At 41.7% G+C, this 17,492-nt stretch overlaps 2 protein-coding genes across 3 annotated transcripts; one reads left to right on the forward strand and one right to left on the reverse strand.

Annotated features, from left to right (window-relative positions):
• The first annotated feature begins 1,442 nt into the window (after positions 1 to 1,442).
• On the forward strand, positions 1,443 to 5,122 carry LOC127986329 (melanoma antigen recognized by T-cells 1). Its single transcript, XM_052588618.1, has 5 exons — positions 1,443 to 1,626; positions 3,201 to 3,305; positions 3,394 to 3,490; positions 3,855 to 3,974; positions 4,709 to 5,122. The coding sequence occupies exons 2-5, from the start codon at positions 3,214 to 3,216 to the stop codon at positions 4,775 to 4,777; spliced, it is 378 nt and encodes a 125-aa protein (XP_052444578.1). The 5' UTR covers positions 1,443 to 1,626; positions 3,201 to 3,213; the 3' UTR covers positions 4,778 to 5,122.
• A 500-nt stretch (positions 5,123 to 5,622) lies between these two features.
• Positions 5,623 to 16,666, reverse strand: LOC127986286 (uncharacterized protein KIAA2026). 2 transcript variants are annotated; one of them, XM_052588558.1, is made up of 10 exons: positions 15,989 to 16,666; positions 15,178 to 15,768; positions 14,309 to 14,500; positions 13,226 to 13,607; positions 12,157 to 13,093; positions 11,863 to 11,942; positions 11,050 to 11,136; positions 10,639 to 10,754; positions 10,029 to 10,225; positions 5,623 to 9,685 (listed from the first exon to the last, which is right to left on the reverse strand). In XM_052588558.1, exons 2-10 carry the CDS (start codon positions 15,648 to 15,650, stop codon positions 6,129 to 6,131), a joined length of 6,021 nt encoding a protein of 2,006 aa, XP_052444518.1. In that variant the 5' UTR covers positions 15,651 to 15,768; positions 15,989 to 16,666; the 3' UTR covers positions 5,623 to 6,128. The 2 variants fall into 2 exon arrangements, with proteins under 2 accessions (XP_052444518.1, XP_052444519.1); XM_052588559.1 differs by having other exon boundaries at positions 15,919 to 16,666.
• Positions 16,667 to 17,492: the final 826 nt, after the last annotated feature.

Below are 17,492 nucleotides of genomic sequence, written 5' to 3' on the forward strand. Positions count from 1 at the left end.
ATAAAGGTGATTGATTGATTGATAATGAGCCTAAGCTATTTCGTAATGTAATTAAAGCATTTAAATTGCCAATCAACTTTGATGATTTAAATCTGGCAAACAATTTGGCTCTAAATGGCTAAGAACTATAAATGGGTAAGCATGGTGCTGTCCAGATTCAACGTGTCCTTGCATTGAATCAAAGAGGCGCCGTTTAGTCCGCTTCCATTTTTTTTATTCTGCCCTTTTGAAATTTTGCCTGACGTGGCTATATTAAAAAAAATTCACCTCCCAAGACAACTCATTATGGAGCTGCTGGACCAACTCAGACCTGAAGTCCAGCTGCTTGCAGCGCTAAGGTTTTTTGCAGAGAGCTTCATCGAGGTCGTGGGAGAGGGCTACGGACTAATCAAGACCTCAGTGTGGAGGTGCATCCACACTGTCACCAACGCCCTCCTGTGCCATGCCAGGGATTACTTCTGGCTACCGGTGTTGTGCCCAATTTTGACCCCCTGCCAAATTATTACCAAATTATTATTATTATCAGTAATTACTATGAAACCCAGAGCTCAAAATACACTGGAACATTTAATCCCCAACTAGTAAACTCTTAAAACTGTGCCTTGTACAATCTCACAAAAATTCACTACAACAAATGTTATTTACAGAAGACAAAAACAAATTCAGATATATTCAGAAGTTATTAAAACACAAATCTGAGCTCTGACTGTTGAATATAAGAGAAGAAGAGGAGCAGAAAGAGACACATTCAGTACATCACAGACAGTACAGTGTCGCTCTCTACTGGAGGACATCAGTATTACAGCAGAGAGAAGATCACGTGATCATCTACAGCTTCAGAACATGTCTACTTTACTAGAGCCTGGCTTTATCTGCACAGTGAGTTTCAGTTATTGCCATCTGCGAGGAGGTATAAAGCCCCAAGGTGCAGCTTCGTACCAAATGCGATTAATATGATTAACAAAGTGTGGAGGTGGTTTTTAGAAATGTTGTACTAGGGTTTTTTGGGTTCTTCTTCAGGTTCTTTTACAAAGACCACATGTAATGTTTTGAGAGCACTTTCTTTCTTGAGAGCACTTTACTCAGTATGAGTATTTACTTATTTGTCCCTATGTGTTGTGGAGTGTTCGGTGTTGTGTGTTTTTGTATTGGATGCCATAGTCATTGCACTGTAAAACAAATTTACCTACGGGTACAATAAAAGTAACCTAACCTAACCTTATCTCACAGCAACTTTAAACACAGCTAGTTTCAGGAGTAACTTTATATTTTGATCATCCTCTTATACAGTATTTAGGATCAATACTACAGTCTTCCTCTCCGAACAGACTCATGTATCAGAGAAAGTAATTTCACACATTTTTAACACGAGCATAAACATTAGTTTTCTCTGTAATGCAGTTAGTCAGTTTTCACTGACGTGAATGATGCTGATGTGAGGTCAGTGACCGCGGTCAGGGCAGTCAGCAGACTTCACGCTGGGGAACTGATGTGAATGAGTGTGTGTGTGTGAGAGCTGAACCCGTGAGGGTCATGAGAGCTTCAAGAGCTTTAAGAGAGAGCCTCTGAATCACACACACACACACACCAGCGGCTCTAAGAATCACATCACATCACACCGATCAGGTAAGAGCTCATGCACTTCAACTAACACACTAAACCAAGAGATACAGGCTTTAAATGCTGCTTCATGAAAATCCTCTTTTTACACAGAGAGGCACTGAATGATTATACCGGTCAGCATTAATGCAGAATTGTATTAGACATGTATAAGACAGCTTTATGTTATAAAATACAAGAAATGTAATTTGCAGCTGGAACAGGGACTAGTTTTTGAATAAATATTTAAAAACCTCTCTACATCAGCTTATAAATTAACATAAAATAACAACAATAATTAAAAAAGGCATTTTGCATCATGAAATTTGTATTGGAATCTTTTTTTTTTTCATTATTTAACATGCATCAAATTCAAATGAATAAAGTTTAATTTTTACATTATCGACTATTCGTTGTACTGCATTTAGTTTATGCAGATTATCATTTTAAAAAGGTGCATTTATCGAAAAAGTAGATTACTGTAAACCATTAATACATTTTAATAAGAATTAATTATGGTGACTTTGTTTCAACTGCAGTGCCTGTGACTTCTGGGGTCCCCCAGGGTTCTGTTATAGGCCCAATTTAATTTTCCTTGTATATGTTGCTCCTGGGATTTTTTTTTATTTGAGATTATATTTTTTGAGGTTTAGATATGTCCACATATTTGGGTTCATGGTCCGATTGACCCAGAGCTGAAATTTGACAAGCAGATTAGTGCTGTAGTAAAGAATTTTTTTTAGGTCTGTTGCTCGACTAAAGCCTATTTTATCAAGAAAAGATTTAGAGAAGGTTATTAATGCCTTTGTTTTGTCTCATCTGGACAATGGCAATGTGTAGGTTGCTATTGGGTGCTAAGAAAAGTAGAAACATATCTGAGGTGACTACCAGTGAACTACAGGATAAAATATGAAAGTCTCATGTATGTGATTAAAGCGGTGCATGGGTTGGCCCCTGCTTATGTGTCTGAGGTCATTGCCGTTCGTCAAGCACCTAGGTCTCTAACGTACAATAATAAGTTATTACTACTTCTACTTCTTGTCTTTAGCCTTTGAGAGGGTGGGCTAAACTTTGTTGTTTTATGGGATGTGTCTTGTTTAAAGTTGTATGTTTTAATGAATTTTTTTTTTATTATTATCGTACAGCACTTTGGTCTGCAGGTGCAGTTGTAAAGTGTTCTATAAATTATATGAATGAATAAAAAATGAAAAATGAATATTAATGAATGCATTAAAATGTAATTATCATGACCATGTCACAATTATAAAGTACATACTGTGTATTCATGGTACTGAAAGCATGTTAAATTTTCACGCAAATAAAATCTAATTTCTATTATCATGACAATAATGGCAATGAAAATGTGTGTCAAATATATATTATATGTATATTAGTATTACTGAAATCACACTTTATTATTATGCAGAACAATTTCTTTTTTTTCTTTTTAATTGTGTATGAAAACAGATAGGTGGACATGTTTACAAGAGATTTACCCCTGTATTTATAAATCCATCTCGTACCACAGCTGAAATACACTGTTGTAAATCACTGTAGTTGGTCATATTCATTCACTAATGAGCTGTTATTGTTATTTTCAGGAGTTTGTTCATCATGTCTTACGGCGGATCAGGTTCAGGCTCTCGAAGTGAATTCAGTGTTCATTTCTCCAGCAGACGTGGAGCAGGACTCGTCAGAGCTGAAGAGTGTGTGAAGATTCACTCTAACACTTTTAAACACCAGCAGAAAACTACAGACTCTTCACCTAAAACCCCTGTGTGTGTTTATACGCAGGGCCGCAGGAATCGCCTTACTGGCCGTGATCCTCACAGCGCTGCTCATCCTGGGCTGCTGGTATTACCGCCGGCGGGGGGGATACAAGACGATCCGGGTGAGTCATGTGACCCAGAGGACAGTCAGGTGATCAGTGTTAGCCCAAGAGCATCAGAGCAGAGAAAAGAGCCAAAAACTGCATCACCGTAGGAGATCACGACCCTTGCAACACCGATGTCATGGGTTTGATTCCCAGTGAATGCATGAGAATGCACACATTAAACGCAATGAAAATCACTTTGAATAAATGCATCTGCCAAATGCATGAATGCAAATAAATGCAAAAGTTGCACGTTTTAATAATCTGCTATACTTCTCAATCAGGGTTCATAGAGGTCCAGCTGTAATGACTGTGGGAATCACTCACGTGACTGCTTACCTCTCATCCGTGTGTGTGTGTGTGTGTGTGTGTGTGTGTTCAGAGCGGGAAAAACAGTGGTCAGTCGTGGAGAGAGATGATGAAAGCGGGTCAGCACAGGGAGTCTGGATCCGGAGAAGAGAACAAAGTGGCCTTGAGCGAATTCATCAACCTGCAACCAGTGGTACACACACACACACACACACACACACACACACGGGTTTGATGATTAGTGATAGTAAAGTGAAACTCACAGTCATTGTTTTGTAAACGGTTGCCAGGGCATTGATATGCAGTTGCTAGGGTGTTCTGGATGATTGCTTAAAGAAACATACAAACACACAAAAATAAATGCTTTTGTATGTGCAAAAAGCAAACAGTATTAGATGGATATAACAAATTATATAAGTATTTAGATATTTAACACAAAAGATTTAAAAAATGCTTTTTGTAGAGAAAAATAAAATTAGATTACATTAAAGTTTCTACACTAGTCAACACATTTGGTTTCAAAGAATGTTTAACCAAGCTCTTGATACCCAGAATTCCACAGGGGATAAAGCAACCATGTGACCTGCTGCAGGCCAGAAAGGCTTTATTTTGCGTCATTAGACGTTATGTGAGGATTACAAACGACCGGAATGTGTGTGTGTGTGTGTGTGTGTTAATCTGCTGTTCTCATGAACAGACATCTCAAGCTTTCAGTTCAAGAGAATTCACTTAAACACTGCATAACTATCAGTCCCATGAGCCTGTAGAATTAACAAAAACTAGTGCTATCACACTTGTACCTCTCTTTGGACAAAAACATCTGTTAAATTAATGAATGTAAACATAACCTAGTTTTATGTAGTTCCCATTCCACATTTGTTTACTCACATCAGATGTGCTTAAAGCAGCATTTCTCCTCTCCTCTAGATTCCCAGCGTCCCTCCGTCCTATGAGAAGATCACCTCCGGACCTTCACCTCCTCCTTACTCCCCATGAGTCTCAGACTTGAGGAGAATCTGTGAAGATCTATAGTGTTTGTGGGATGAACGATCACACAGTAAAAGTGATGCTACACAGAAAGAGTGGCCATTGGTTCTTCAGCATTCCTCTCCAATCTTGATCAAGTCTCATCCGCCTGTAGCTTTCTATTAAACCCTGGACCTTGATGAGCTTCTTCAGCTGTGTTAGATTAGGGTTAGAGCTGAACTCTGCAGGACTGTGTGACTCTCCAGGAACAACTACCAAAGCCCATGGACTACAACATAACACTACTGTGCCTTTTAAACACAATGTCACTCATCAGACTTGAAATAAAGTTAAATATCAATTGAATCCGAAAAATTGTCTTTACTTCAAAGTATTTAAAAAAAAAAATCTAAACTGGTAAGACATTTGAATATCTATCTTTATCAAACAAATTCATGATGAGAAAATCAATAGAAACCAACACATAAATTTGGTTTCCACTACAAATACCATTACAAACGACCAACTTTCAACCATTAAAACCATTTAAATGTTTTTGTAGCGTGTTTTGGGACATATTCCATTAGGATTTATTGGTTTTAACAAGCCACCAATAGAACCAGTAGAATCCCACAGGCACCAGTACAATTTCCATTAAAACCATTACAAATTCTGTGATGTTTCTATTGATGTAGGGATGTCTGCAGTTCTTCTCCAAATGCATGATTGTAAAATGAACAAGCATAATGAAACTTATGCAGATGATAAACAACATAAAATCTCAGGAAGTAATCAGATTCGGCTGACATAAATGTTTTATAACATCTGTTATATAACGTTTAACAAACTCAAAAGACAAGCACAGTACACCAATGTTTTACTTCAGTCATAAATATGCCAAGTTTATTTTCATGGATACAGATGAAACAAAATCAAGCTGTTATCAGATGATGTCTGATAATACTCAACCTATGCCTGAATGCACTAACACAGGCTTCAGATCAGCCAGACATACTCTTAAATAGACTGAAGACTGTTCTACAGAATAATATTAATCATTTTAATGGAAAATGCTACAAAACATTCAAACCTTTGCATACAAATGGAGTAGAAAAGAGTCAGCCAAACAAATACTGTTATGTACATTGCTGGCCATTTTAAATCTCCAAATATCTCTTTGCGAAACCAATTTTATTTACAACTCTAAGGATAACCTATTTCCCTTCAATTCGTTTTGTAAAGCAAAATGCCCGAACTTATTTATTTAGATATTTAGTATTCAGCCTCTCAACACGGGGAGATATAGAACCAAAAGAAGCCCAAAACAATGAAAAGACCTTTGTGATCACAATGGGAAAACGAGATGACGTCCAGAACCATTTCAGTGATTGGGTCTCCCCAAGGTATCTGGTTTTCTCAGTGGATCACTTGTGTTTAAAATAGGTACAGTAACGGTCTCTGAGGAGGAATTGACCACTTGAGCAGCCATTGGCTTTGCAAATACTTGCAAGCCTGAGGCTGAGGCTTGAATGATATTTAAGACCGCACCATCTGGGCTCAACAAGAGTTTAGCAGAAGTGGGAACTTGCACAGGAATTGTGCTTTGACCTTGCGATGGCTGGGATAAAATAACAGGCTTTCCGATTGTCCCAGGTTGCGCGGCTCTGATAGGTGGACAAGGTGTCATTATGACCGTGCTCACAGATGGAGGAACGGTTGCAATGGGAGTGGCTGGACTGGCATTGTTTGGTCCACCGATAGGTGGAACCGTTGCAACCGGAAGTTTCTGCATCCGTGATATCGTGCTGCTCATGGGTGGTACGATTACCATCGGAGAATGCCTTGGAATCACAGCTTTCACTGGTGGTATGACTGGCGCCACTTGGGTCTGGGATGGTCTTCCTTGCACTGGAGAAGTTGTGGTAAGTAAACCTCCTTGAGAAAGAGAGGTTCCTTTGGGACATGCGGTCGTACCTTGTGAGGCTGTAACTGAGAAGTTGGAGGTTTGAAAGATAGGAAGTCTCACAATGTCTGAATGTACACCAGGATGTAGAGCTTGTGAGAGAGCAGTAGGACCAGACACATTCAACGGAGTTCTGGTGCTCAGTTGCTGACGGAGCTGATCAGAAGGTCCAACTTTTGCCAAGGGTAATCTGATCGGTGTAACAAATCTCACACCTTGTACAACTGAAGGAACTGTGTGTGTAGCTGAAGTATTTGGACCTCTAGAATCAGTGGAAGCAGGACTTGGGACTTGCAATCCTCCAGTACTTGCACGAGTCAGCCCTTGCAGTCCTCCAGGACCAGCAGTACTTGGCCCTTGCAATCTTTGAGGACTAGCAGGACTTGGCCCTTGCAATCTTTGAGGACTAGCAGGACTTGGCCCTTGCAATCTTTGAGGACCAGCAGGACTTGGCCCTTGCATTCCTCGAGGACCAGCAGGATTCGGCCCTTGCAATCTTTGAGGACTAGCAGGACTTGGCCCTTGCATTCCTCGAGGACCAGCAGGATTCGCCCCTTGCAATCTTTGAGGACTAGCAGGACTTGGCCCTTGCATTTCTCCAGGACGAGAGTTGGAGATAAGCAGAACATGGCTCCCAGGTGCCAGGCCTTGAGAAGGTACAACAAATCTGGTGTTATTTATCAGGAGCTGAGTGCCAGGGGCAAGTGGGGCAGTGGTGTTGATGACGATTTTCTCTTGAACACACTTGGTGGCAGAGGTTTGAGGTCGGATCCCAGAAGTCATGACCACTGGAGGAGTTAAAGTGGAGCTGCAACTCAATGCAAAAGTACTGGATATTGCAGAAGCGGAAGTATTGGCTGTTGTTTTGATCAGTGAGTGTGAAGTGCACAGGGAAGTGATCACTGGCTTGTTAGCAGTCACATTAATTGGTAACGTAGTGTGTTTGGTAATAAGGCTTCCCGAATAAGAGGAAGATGTGTTTGAAGAAGAGCTGCCAGCTGATAATCCTGGTTTACAGTGTAGCGCACTTAAAGCGGAAACTGATGGAGGTACATCTGGTTTCACAACTGACAAAAGTGCAGAGGAAGCCATGTGTCCGGTCCCTAGAGTTGAAAATGTGAGAGTTTTGTTGTTAACAGTCCGAGGTACTTTCAAAGCACTTTCGCTATTCCCTGACAGACTTCTGCTTGCAGCCAAACAGCTTTTTGGAGCAATCTGGAGTCCACTTGTGGTTGATGTTACAGGTACTCTGGAGACGATCATAGGTGTAGTTTTCAATGATTCTTCAGGTTTCGTGTTTGTGCCAAGTGTTCTTGATGTTAACCCTGGGTTACCGATGCTTTGGATGCTTGTACTAGAAGAAGTGCAGGATAAGGTCCCCAAGTTGGGAACTACTTTCAATGCTTGTGTACCAGCAGAGGAAATGTTAACCTCTGAAGTTGACGTCTCTTTTGGAATGATAAGTGCAGAGTTGCTTATGAACATGACCCGAGATCCTGGAACGGTGCAGGTTGCTGTAGTAGTAGTAGTGACCTTTGAAGGGATATTTGGTGAAGGTGTGACCAGGAAAACCTTTTGGAAAGTCGATTGGTCTGGAGTTGTGCTTCCCGGTGGAGCCCTTTTTTGTGGGGGCTTCGTTCCACATTTAGAGACCATATTCTGCTGAACGCAATCTTTCGCATTTATTAGGAAACTATCACTGCCTTTGCTTGTAGACAGAAGTGTTGATTTACCAGGGACTGTTGTTTTGTCTGTAGTGCAGTTATTGGAAATCTGATTTAAGGTTAAAGGAGTGACAGTTCCTGCCACAAAAGTAGACTGAGGAGTGTCTCCAGGTCGAGATTTAGCAGCAATGGTGGCCGAAGCAGCTTGTGTATTAGACGCGGAAGACTTTGACACCAGGAAGGCATGAAGTTGGGGTGAGATGTTAAAGACTGGGCTGGATGGCAAAGCCCCTGTTCCACTTTCTGATGTCTGAACCTTCACCACTCCTGTGTTGCCTCCTCTCGTAGTGACAAGGATGGACTGAGAGTCTCTAATACACACTGTCCTGAGCTCCTGCTTAGCATCAGATCTGGTCAAACCACTGCTGGCTGATTTGTTCAGGTCCACCTTTGGTTCAGTAGTCTTTTTAGGCACACCAACAGTGATTAAGTTCCTTAAACTGGGAGTAACTACAGCAGACGGTGTTCTTACAGTGCTGGTATCTTTCAAAGGTGCCACCGGCTGGACAGGAACCTTGTTTTCTGGTATGGTGAACCCTGAAACATTGGACTTGTACGTTGTAGTCTTAGAGACAGATACAGATGTCTGGGCTGCCTTATTCTCAGTGCTTTGCATCAGTAGATTTGAAGGCAGGATAACAACTTGTTGCATTGCCTTCGCCCCTGATTTATGATCTGATATTAATGGCACTGAAAAGTTTAAAGAAGTGCTTCCTTGCCTGAGAAGCCCCACGCCTCCCGCCGTCTTGTACACCACCTGTCCAGAGCTTTCGGTCGCAGATGTCGTAGTTATTGTTTCTGTAGAGACAGGCTGAGAGTGTTGCGTAGATGCACAGGTAGTTGATAATCGGACAGGTGGCAGAGTTACAGATACTGTTTTGTTATGATCCCGCAGAGCCTGAGCCATCACTGCAGCCTTCGGATGACTTATTAAGGTCACTTTGTTTCCAACACTCTTAGCCAGCAAAGCCTGGATGGGTTTGCAAGTCCCATGGAAGCTACTCATAGTCTCTGGCACCACTGAAGCTTGTGGGTTCACTGTTGCTTGTTCCCTGGATGCAACTTCCACATTAATATCAGATGTTAAAGAGCTCTCTGTGTCCATTTTGCCTCTTTTGCATGGACTCAGTTCCTCACTGATTGCAACAGTTTGGCGCCGTTTTGAACTGCGTGTGAAGGGTCCAGACTCTGACGAATGCATAACAACATCAGGTCTGTCCAATAGGCATCTTGATTCGTGATTTACAGTCTCTGCAAAAGAGGGCAGCTTGCATCAGTCAAAACAAACATCACACTGAATGATAAGAGTCCATAAATGTCTTTGAATTTGGAAAACGGACAACAGAAGTTGGAGAACTGAAAAATAAAGTGCTGCTCAAACAACAAAAGCAAGGATATTTGAAACACTTCCTTGTAATAAATTCATCAGGCAGTTTCTATCAGACTACTTTCATATGGTTTGGTTAGATATGCATTAGAAATCCAACACTACTTTAGGGCCTCTATTGTTTTTCTTCTCCTTGCATTGCCAAGAACTTACATAAAGGCTCTACAATTGGTAAAATTAGCCGTTACAAATGTTAATCAGGCTCACCTGTTGTCTCAGAGTCCTCCTTCATAGTTTTGCCTATTTTTACTTCACTCTCTCCCAGTTTGTTTGTTGTCTCTGTGGACAACAATCCATCTTTGCACTCAACTTCCCTAGTTTCTTCTGTATCCATCGGCTCCCTGATAAAGTTCTCATATTCGGGGTGTTTCTTAAATTCGTCAAACTCCTTTTTCAAGCGCGCTCTGTTGAGGACAAGGACAGGGATGAATTCACAAAGCCCTGTTGCCAGGAAAACTTGGCCTCAAGGTAGAACAAAAAAACAAAAACATCTAGGTGCCTGTTGAATGCAGCGAGGTGTATCGTTCACTGCGCATTACAATGGAAAGCTCTTTCTTGGACATAATTCAAATTCACCTCCCAGATCCCTTGAGAAAACCTTTCTTTCATCAAAAACAAGACTGAAATGCAGAAGTCTGAAAAACCACAATGTGAAGATTCTCGAAGGGGAAAAATATGATTGCACAGATTTAAGATTTCCCCATCTATATTCAGCATGTGATTCCAGTGCAACAAGGTAAAATTATTTCACTTTCAAACATTCACTTTAGAAATTAAAGGACTCAGACTCCGAGGAGGTTCAGGTTTGCTCCTTTACCTGTTCCTCTGGAAGGCCTTGACGAGTTTGGGTTCCCATGGTAACAGCTCATTAAGCAGCCTTATAAGTGTGATGTGCAACTCTTTCAAGGGGGCTCTTTTGTGTGGCAATCGACCCTGAAATACAGCACAAAGACACACATCACACTAACTCATACTCATCAAATTCATATCATGCTTGCATGCAAACCAACATGTTTCACATTAAAATGCCAATCATGCTTTAATAAAGTGATAATACCTGCACAGTTCAGGATATGCATTAAATGGACTGAAATTATTTATGCAACCAAAAATAAATGTTTTTTAATTGCATCAATTGCATGTGCACAACACAAGTCTAAGGGTAAAACACTGTCATATAAATTAGTAATTAGTAAATGCATGTGTTTGCGTTCCCTCTCTTACTAACAGATCTCTTTTTGCCGTCCAGTTCATCTAGTTGATCTTCTATTTTACTGATCAGGACTCTGAGATCATCCAGACTGGAGCAAACCAGCTACAAAAGCAAGAAAGAAACGAAATAAGGGTTAAAAGCTTTTTATTATGTATGTTTGTTTTTAATTGTATGCATTGCCATAACTGAATTAATACTGTAAAGCACTTTGGTTTAATGATGAAACCTTGAATGTTGATTTAAGTATTCAGACTTTGCAATTCTACAAAACACTGCCCTCTAGTAAAGATCTATTGAACTAAACAATCTTGGGTGACATGATTCCAGGTGCATTATGGGATTCTTGGCTCTCTATTGACATCTGAAACATTTAAATATTTTTTTTTACTTATAAAAGCATCTGCTAAACCATTTAAATTAAAAGCAAATCATCTGTGAAATGCAAAACGCAAATGCTTAATAGTTTGAAAATAAGATCAATAAAAATAATTTTCAAATGAATTTTGAAAAAAAAAACTAATATTGAGAAGTAGTGAGAGAAAGTGTCTGATGAGTTTATACCAAAGAATTCCACTCACTTATAATGTAAATTAAAGAAGTGAACAGAAATAATTAAGTGAAATATAAATAGCACTGATTTTAAGAAGAAAGCCTTTTAACATTTTGAATTTCACACGACTTGCATTTACTTTAACTGGTTTAGCAGATGCTTTTATCCAAACTGACTCTCGCATGAAGAACATTGTGAGCTTTTTTAATCGTAAGGGCCGCATTATTTGCGATGCACAGAGTGTTTTTGTTTTGCAGGTAATGAAGGCTTCATCTGACCTGAAACGTGGGTTGATCTGGAGGAGGAGCAGATCCTGATGATCTCCTCGATAACATCGGCTTCCCATCAAACCTCTTTCCTGGAGACGGAGAAACACGACATGAGCGACAGCTAGAGCACATCACATCTGATCATATATATGATAATAATAAATGTGTGAGGACTGGACGCCTGCAAACAAACATTGTTTCAAGGTTATTTCACTAATAGACATACTGTGACATAATTTCTTGATGTGATGATTGTGAGTAAATGATGACAGCGTGATGCTCTCAGCAGTGTGTGATCCTCACCCAGTCTGTGTCTCTTCCTCTTGTCTTTCTTCTTGATGTTTTGGGCTGCTCTCTGGAGGCTGCTTCTGGCCGTTCTCTTCTTCAAGCTCAGTTTGCTCATCTTCGGTTTCTTCATGCTGAACTTCCTCTCTTTCTTCTTCTTCTTCTTGCTCTTCTGGACTCGTGTCGGTCTGGATCCGTCCCGTCGTGTGTTTCCGGGATCGGTCCAGAAACTCGCTCCGGAACGATCCGGACATTGGCTTCGTTCCTCTGCGCTCAAGTGATTCGCTTCGATCCGGTGACTTCTGTGACTGTTCAGAGCCGGCGAGACGCCCTTATAGCAGCTGTCTCCGACTCTGAAGCACGGCTCGCTGTCAGACTCCTCGTCTCGGAGCCGTCCGTCCGCCCTCGACTGTCCTCGGACGCTCACAGAGTCCAGAGAGTCTTCTCTGCACCACGAGGGAGTCTGATCCAGATCCTCTCCGTCAGCGAGGGAATCTTCTCTCACGTCCCATGTGTTGGGCTCCGTGCTGCTGGAGCTCTCCTCCTCCTTCACTTCATCTGCAGACACACACACATCCTTCTCACGGAGCTCGGGCCCCTGCGGCTCCTCCGGGGCTCTCTGGACGTGGATGGGTGCCAGCGGCTGCTCCACGGCTCCGCAGGGACTCTGGACGTAGATGCGCAGGTCAGCGCCGCAGAAGTGAGGGAAGTGGATGTAAGCGTTGTCCTGCTGGTCGTAGCCCAGGATGGACTCTCGGCACTCGTGGATGGGCTGCGAGAGTACCGCGTCCTGCACCTCCTTCTGCGTCTCGTAGACGTGATCACACAGACCCTTGAGGAGCCAGACGCGCTGCAGCAGAGGCAGCAGGTGGAAGGGAGTCTCCTCCAGAGGACTGACCGCTCCCAGAGTCCAGAAGAACTGAGGACAGAGCCCGAGCCGCTCCGCCCGCACCGCCTGCTCAACACAACACATTATTACACACAACTCTGTATAATGACATGGGTATGACACAGGTATTACAAGGAGAGGGTGACTTATGAGGATGAACACACTTTACACAAAAACAAACGTGTGTGTGTGTGTGACCTGCTGTGTGTCCTCTGCGCGGCCGACCGCTCTGAACCAGCTCTGGACGCGGCGGCGCAGCTGGTTCTCCCAGACTCTGTAGGACATTGGTGCGCGCCGCTGGACGCTGGGTCTCTTCTGGGGGGGGCTCAGGAGCGCCGTCATCACTCGGGCCAGGAACACACTGCAGCGAGGCATCAGCAGACAGCGCTCCAGCTCGTAGAAGACGATCTCGGGCAGGTGGAGCGCCGTCTGCGCCAGGCACAGGAAGTGGCCGATGGCAGGAAGTTCCCACAGACTCCACAGCGCACACGGCTCGGCCTGAGACAGAAGAGAGCGCTCCCAGTCCTCCAGATCCTTCACCTCGGCCTCCTCGGCCTCCTTACGCTCCTGCTCTCGCTGTCTGCAGCACAGGACACAAGCTCAAGAGTTAGGACAAACGTGTGTCAGAGATATACGTCACTGTTTAGTCTGTTTTAGGGAATATATAAACATACTATTGTATAGTGCAAGTAACAATTTTCACATTTATTTAACATTATTCTACGGAATATCACATAGGTTTACTTTGTTTTGTTTTTTTCTTGCAGTTAATTGTAAATAGTGTGCCTCTGTTGTGCAGCACTTTTTTCATTCGAGTTGTTACATTTTAGAAACATTTTTAAACACTGATCAAGTTTAATGACCGCTGTTTTTGAGAAAACAATCTTTGGATTGAATAATAAAACACATCATGCAGAAAAATTTAAACTGGAAAAATATAAAAGCAGGATTTGAAAAAAGAAAATCAGATTTCTTAAGGCATTGCTATTTTTTTTATTTTTAATCAAATTGTTTTGGAGATCAGTTGATTTGAGAATTCAGTTGTTTAGACGTGCTTTCAGGTGATCAAAATCTAAACTATTAATTTGAATAAAAAACTAAATGGAATTTTAGAGAAAAATACGGTTCCAATATTGATACTTCCAAATTTCTGGAATATTTTCTAAATTAACTGGAAATGTTCCACCTTTTTACAACTACATTCAACCATTAAACCCAGAAAATTAAATGAAAGTAAACCAGCATCTGAGTGTCAGGTTGCTGGGGATTGATGGCTGTGACCTCTTCTCGTCTTTGGCTCGCTGCAGCTCCTCCAGTCTCAGCGCCTGCACCATGATGGACTCGCTGCCCCCCCCAGTGATGCTCCGCGGCACCCATCTGCGTCTGGACGACGAGCCCAGCGTCGTCTTCTCATCCTCCGTCCCGAAGCGGCCTCTGGAGGTCACGGCCAGCGTGGTCTTCTCCCGCAGCGTCCTGCCATCAGCACAGAAACAACACAATCACTGAGAGTCGGAGCACATCATCAGGATCAGAATAACTCAAGATTACTGGACTGAATAATGTTAAGCATTGGCACAATGGACTTCTCTGGGCTCGCCTACTTTTAATAATCAACGAGATTCATAAAACAGTTAATTTAACTATGTAATATCACTACGCTTCTATGAAAGCATGTTTTCACCACATAAACAAAACGGTCATTTTTAGGTTTTTTTCTTACTATTCTAGGTCTACATATCACAATTCTGACTTTTTCATCTGAATACTGAGTTTACATTTTGCTATTGTTTTTTTTATTCTGTAATTAAATTTTTATTCCATGTACTTCACTATTTGACCGATAACACTATGGATTGCAAACGTTACATGAGCAATGTAAACAATGTAAACAAGCGCATCTTCCCCGTGTTTTCAGGAGTATATTGTTGTTTATCCGTGTGAATTAATTATGAATAAACCTTTAGTATATGAAGAGAAAATGGTAAAGATATGGACTGGAATTGAAATCTACAGATGCAATAAAATACACACTTTTTTCTTTCCACCAGTCTGCAAAAACACAGTATGAAAAAGCCAAATTAGAAAGCAAAGTCTACAATCTGGAAATGGAGCGCTGTATGAGAGCCGATGGAGGTCTCAAGCGTCTTCACCTGGACAGCAAGGTGAGCTTCTGCTCCAGAATGATCTCCAGTTTCTGGGCCTGTTTGGAGATCCAGTGATCCACGCCGTGAAAGCGGTAACAGTTCTCCAGCATCTGTCTGAAATCTGCCACGAACGCCGTGATCGACTCATACTCGCGATTCACGAACTTATCATCCATCTTTCTGAAGCACATCCCGGTGGAGTCCCCGGGGCCCATGGGACGCCAGAAGGGGGCCGCGACGGACTTGTGCTTCTCCGAGAGGAAGCTCTGGAATATCCTGTAGGCCTGCTGGATCTCGGGCGTGAGATCGTCCTCGTCGTCCGCCGGGGCTTCACCAAACTGTGCCGTCAGATCCTCCCGCTCTGATTGGTCAGCCGAACCGTTGCAGGAGGTCAAGGTCAAACGGAGGTCCGGGTTCATGTCCGGAGATGCGGATTCACATGCGTGTGCGTTCTCACACGGGTCTGAATGAATCTTCATTCTCCAGCCGTGACGCTGAGGGCCTCGCTCACCTGCACAGGTAACCTTACCTCCAGCATCATCTGTCAATCAACGTCAATCTGTCATCACACAAAGCCATAGTTGTTCCAGATGGACTCTGTTTGAAGACACAAACACAACACTTCACTAACACTACAAAAACAACTTCCTGGGATCATTGCAAGCATGCTAATTAACACCTGATGAATAATTAATCATGTGAGACTTAACTGCATTTTTATAAACAAACTGTTTAAAGTGCAATAACCTGCTCTGAATTGCGTTATTGTCTCATTCTCGACATCGTGTTAATGTTTCGTGAGTTTTTACGACATTACCGGAGCGCTGTTCTGTTTTGTCGAGTGGAACATTAAACCGCCCGTACTAGGCCGCAGCGACAGCGGCCTCGATTTGACTCTCACACCGGGGAGGGCTCGCCTGAGCCGGGCAGCCGCCGCTCTCTCTCCCGCCGACCGCTGAAGCTCATAGTTCCAGTGCGGCGCGATTTGTTAGTAAACACCGTTGAAACCCGAAGCGCGGCTGTTTATCAGCGTCAAGAAAGACAATCTGGCAGATTTTCCTGAACACGAGCTGCGGAGAAACGCGTGTTGTTAGAGAATGACTTGAAAGAAACAAGCGACATTCACACGGCGCTGTATGTGTGTGTGTGCGTGCGCGCGCCCGCGAGTGTGTGTTTGTGTTTGCATAAAAAAATATAACTTTACATAGCTTTCATATTTTGTAAAGCAGCATTGTAAAACCCGTGTTTTATTACAACGAACAGAAAAGAACTGAAATCTGATTCTTTTCTCCATTTCCTGCAGAAACACGAACCTATGATTATTCTAGAATATTCTCCTTTTATTTGACCTAAAACTGTCATTCTGTTCTACTGTTCTCTTAAATCAACATAATCCCTTTGAGAAAACCAACAATACTGTTCCCGGTAAAGATTGCAGAGTAATTCCTGAGTTATGAATTATAACTTGAATTATTGCCCGGATCATATTCACCCCGAAAGAAAAAGATGGAAAATAAAAAACATGAAGAAAATAAAAGTCTGTTTCACTTCAAAATACTTTATAAATATTTAAATATAATGTTTTATGTAAAGATGAAAATACAAAGAACATAGAATAAAAAAAGGAAGAATAAACAAATAATCCTTTGTAAATTAGAAATATAAGATATAGAAGTATAATTTCTTTAAAAAAATATTATTCTTATTATTTATGAGTTTAAGAGATTTGATAGTATGGGGGGAATATCAGCAAAGTGTGTAGAAATGTGTTATTGTGAATAGAAATCTTGCGATGTGACAATGGTTGCAACCAGAATAAATAAGTAAATAAATATATACATAAAGCAAAACTCATCATTTCTGAAGTGAGATTGATAACTTCCGCTCTTCAGGAGGGAAGGCACGGATTTATCACCTCTGTGACGTCATCGATCAGCCATGTGATGCTCTCAGTGGCCACTAGAGGTCTCCAGCGTTCACCAGAAAACACTGAACACTCAATAGTGCACTACATACTTCATACTCGCAGCATGCGTAAACACGATTATAAACATGACCTGCTGTGTGTAGAGAACCGAGTCAAATACTAGACCCCAGTTATCATTAATTTACTTTTGTGTAAAAAATGTCTGAACTTTGAGTCAAGAAAGAGATGAAATCATAGTTAGGGTGCTAGCTGCTGGAGTCAGCATAGTAACCATACCATAATTCTCAAAACATACGCTATTTATTTGTTTCAGTCAATCGAGAAACAAACAAAAAAAAAATCATGAATTTACCACTGAAACGATTCATAAAATCATAAATTGTTACTGTAAGTA

The sequence above is a fragment of the Carassius gibelio genome, chromosome B21 (genome assembly GCF_023724105.1).
Source record: "Carassius gibelio isolate Cgi1373 ecotype wild population from Czech Republic chromosome B21, carGib1.2-hapl.c, whole genome shotgun sequence".
NCBI classification, from domain to species: Eukaryota; Metazoa; Chordata; class Actinopteri; order Cypriniformes; family Cyprinidae; genus Carassius; species Carassius gibelio.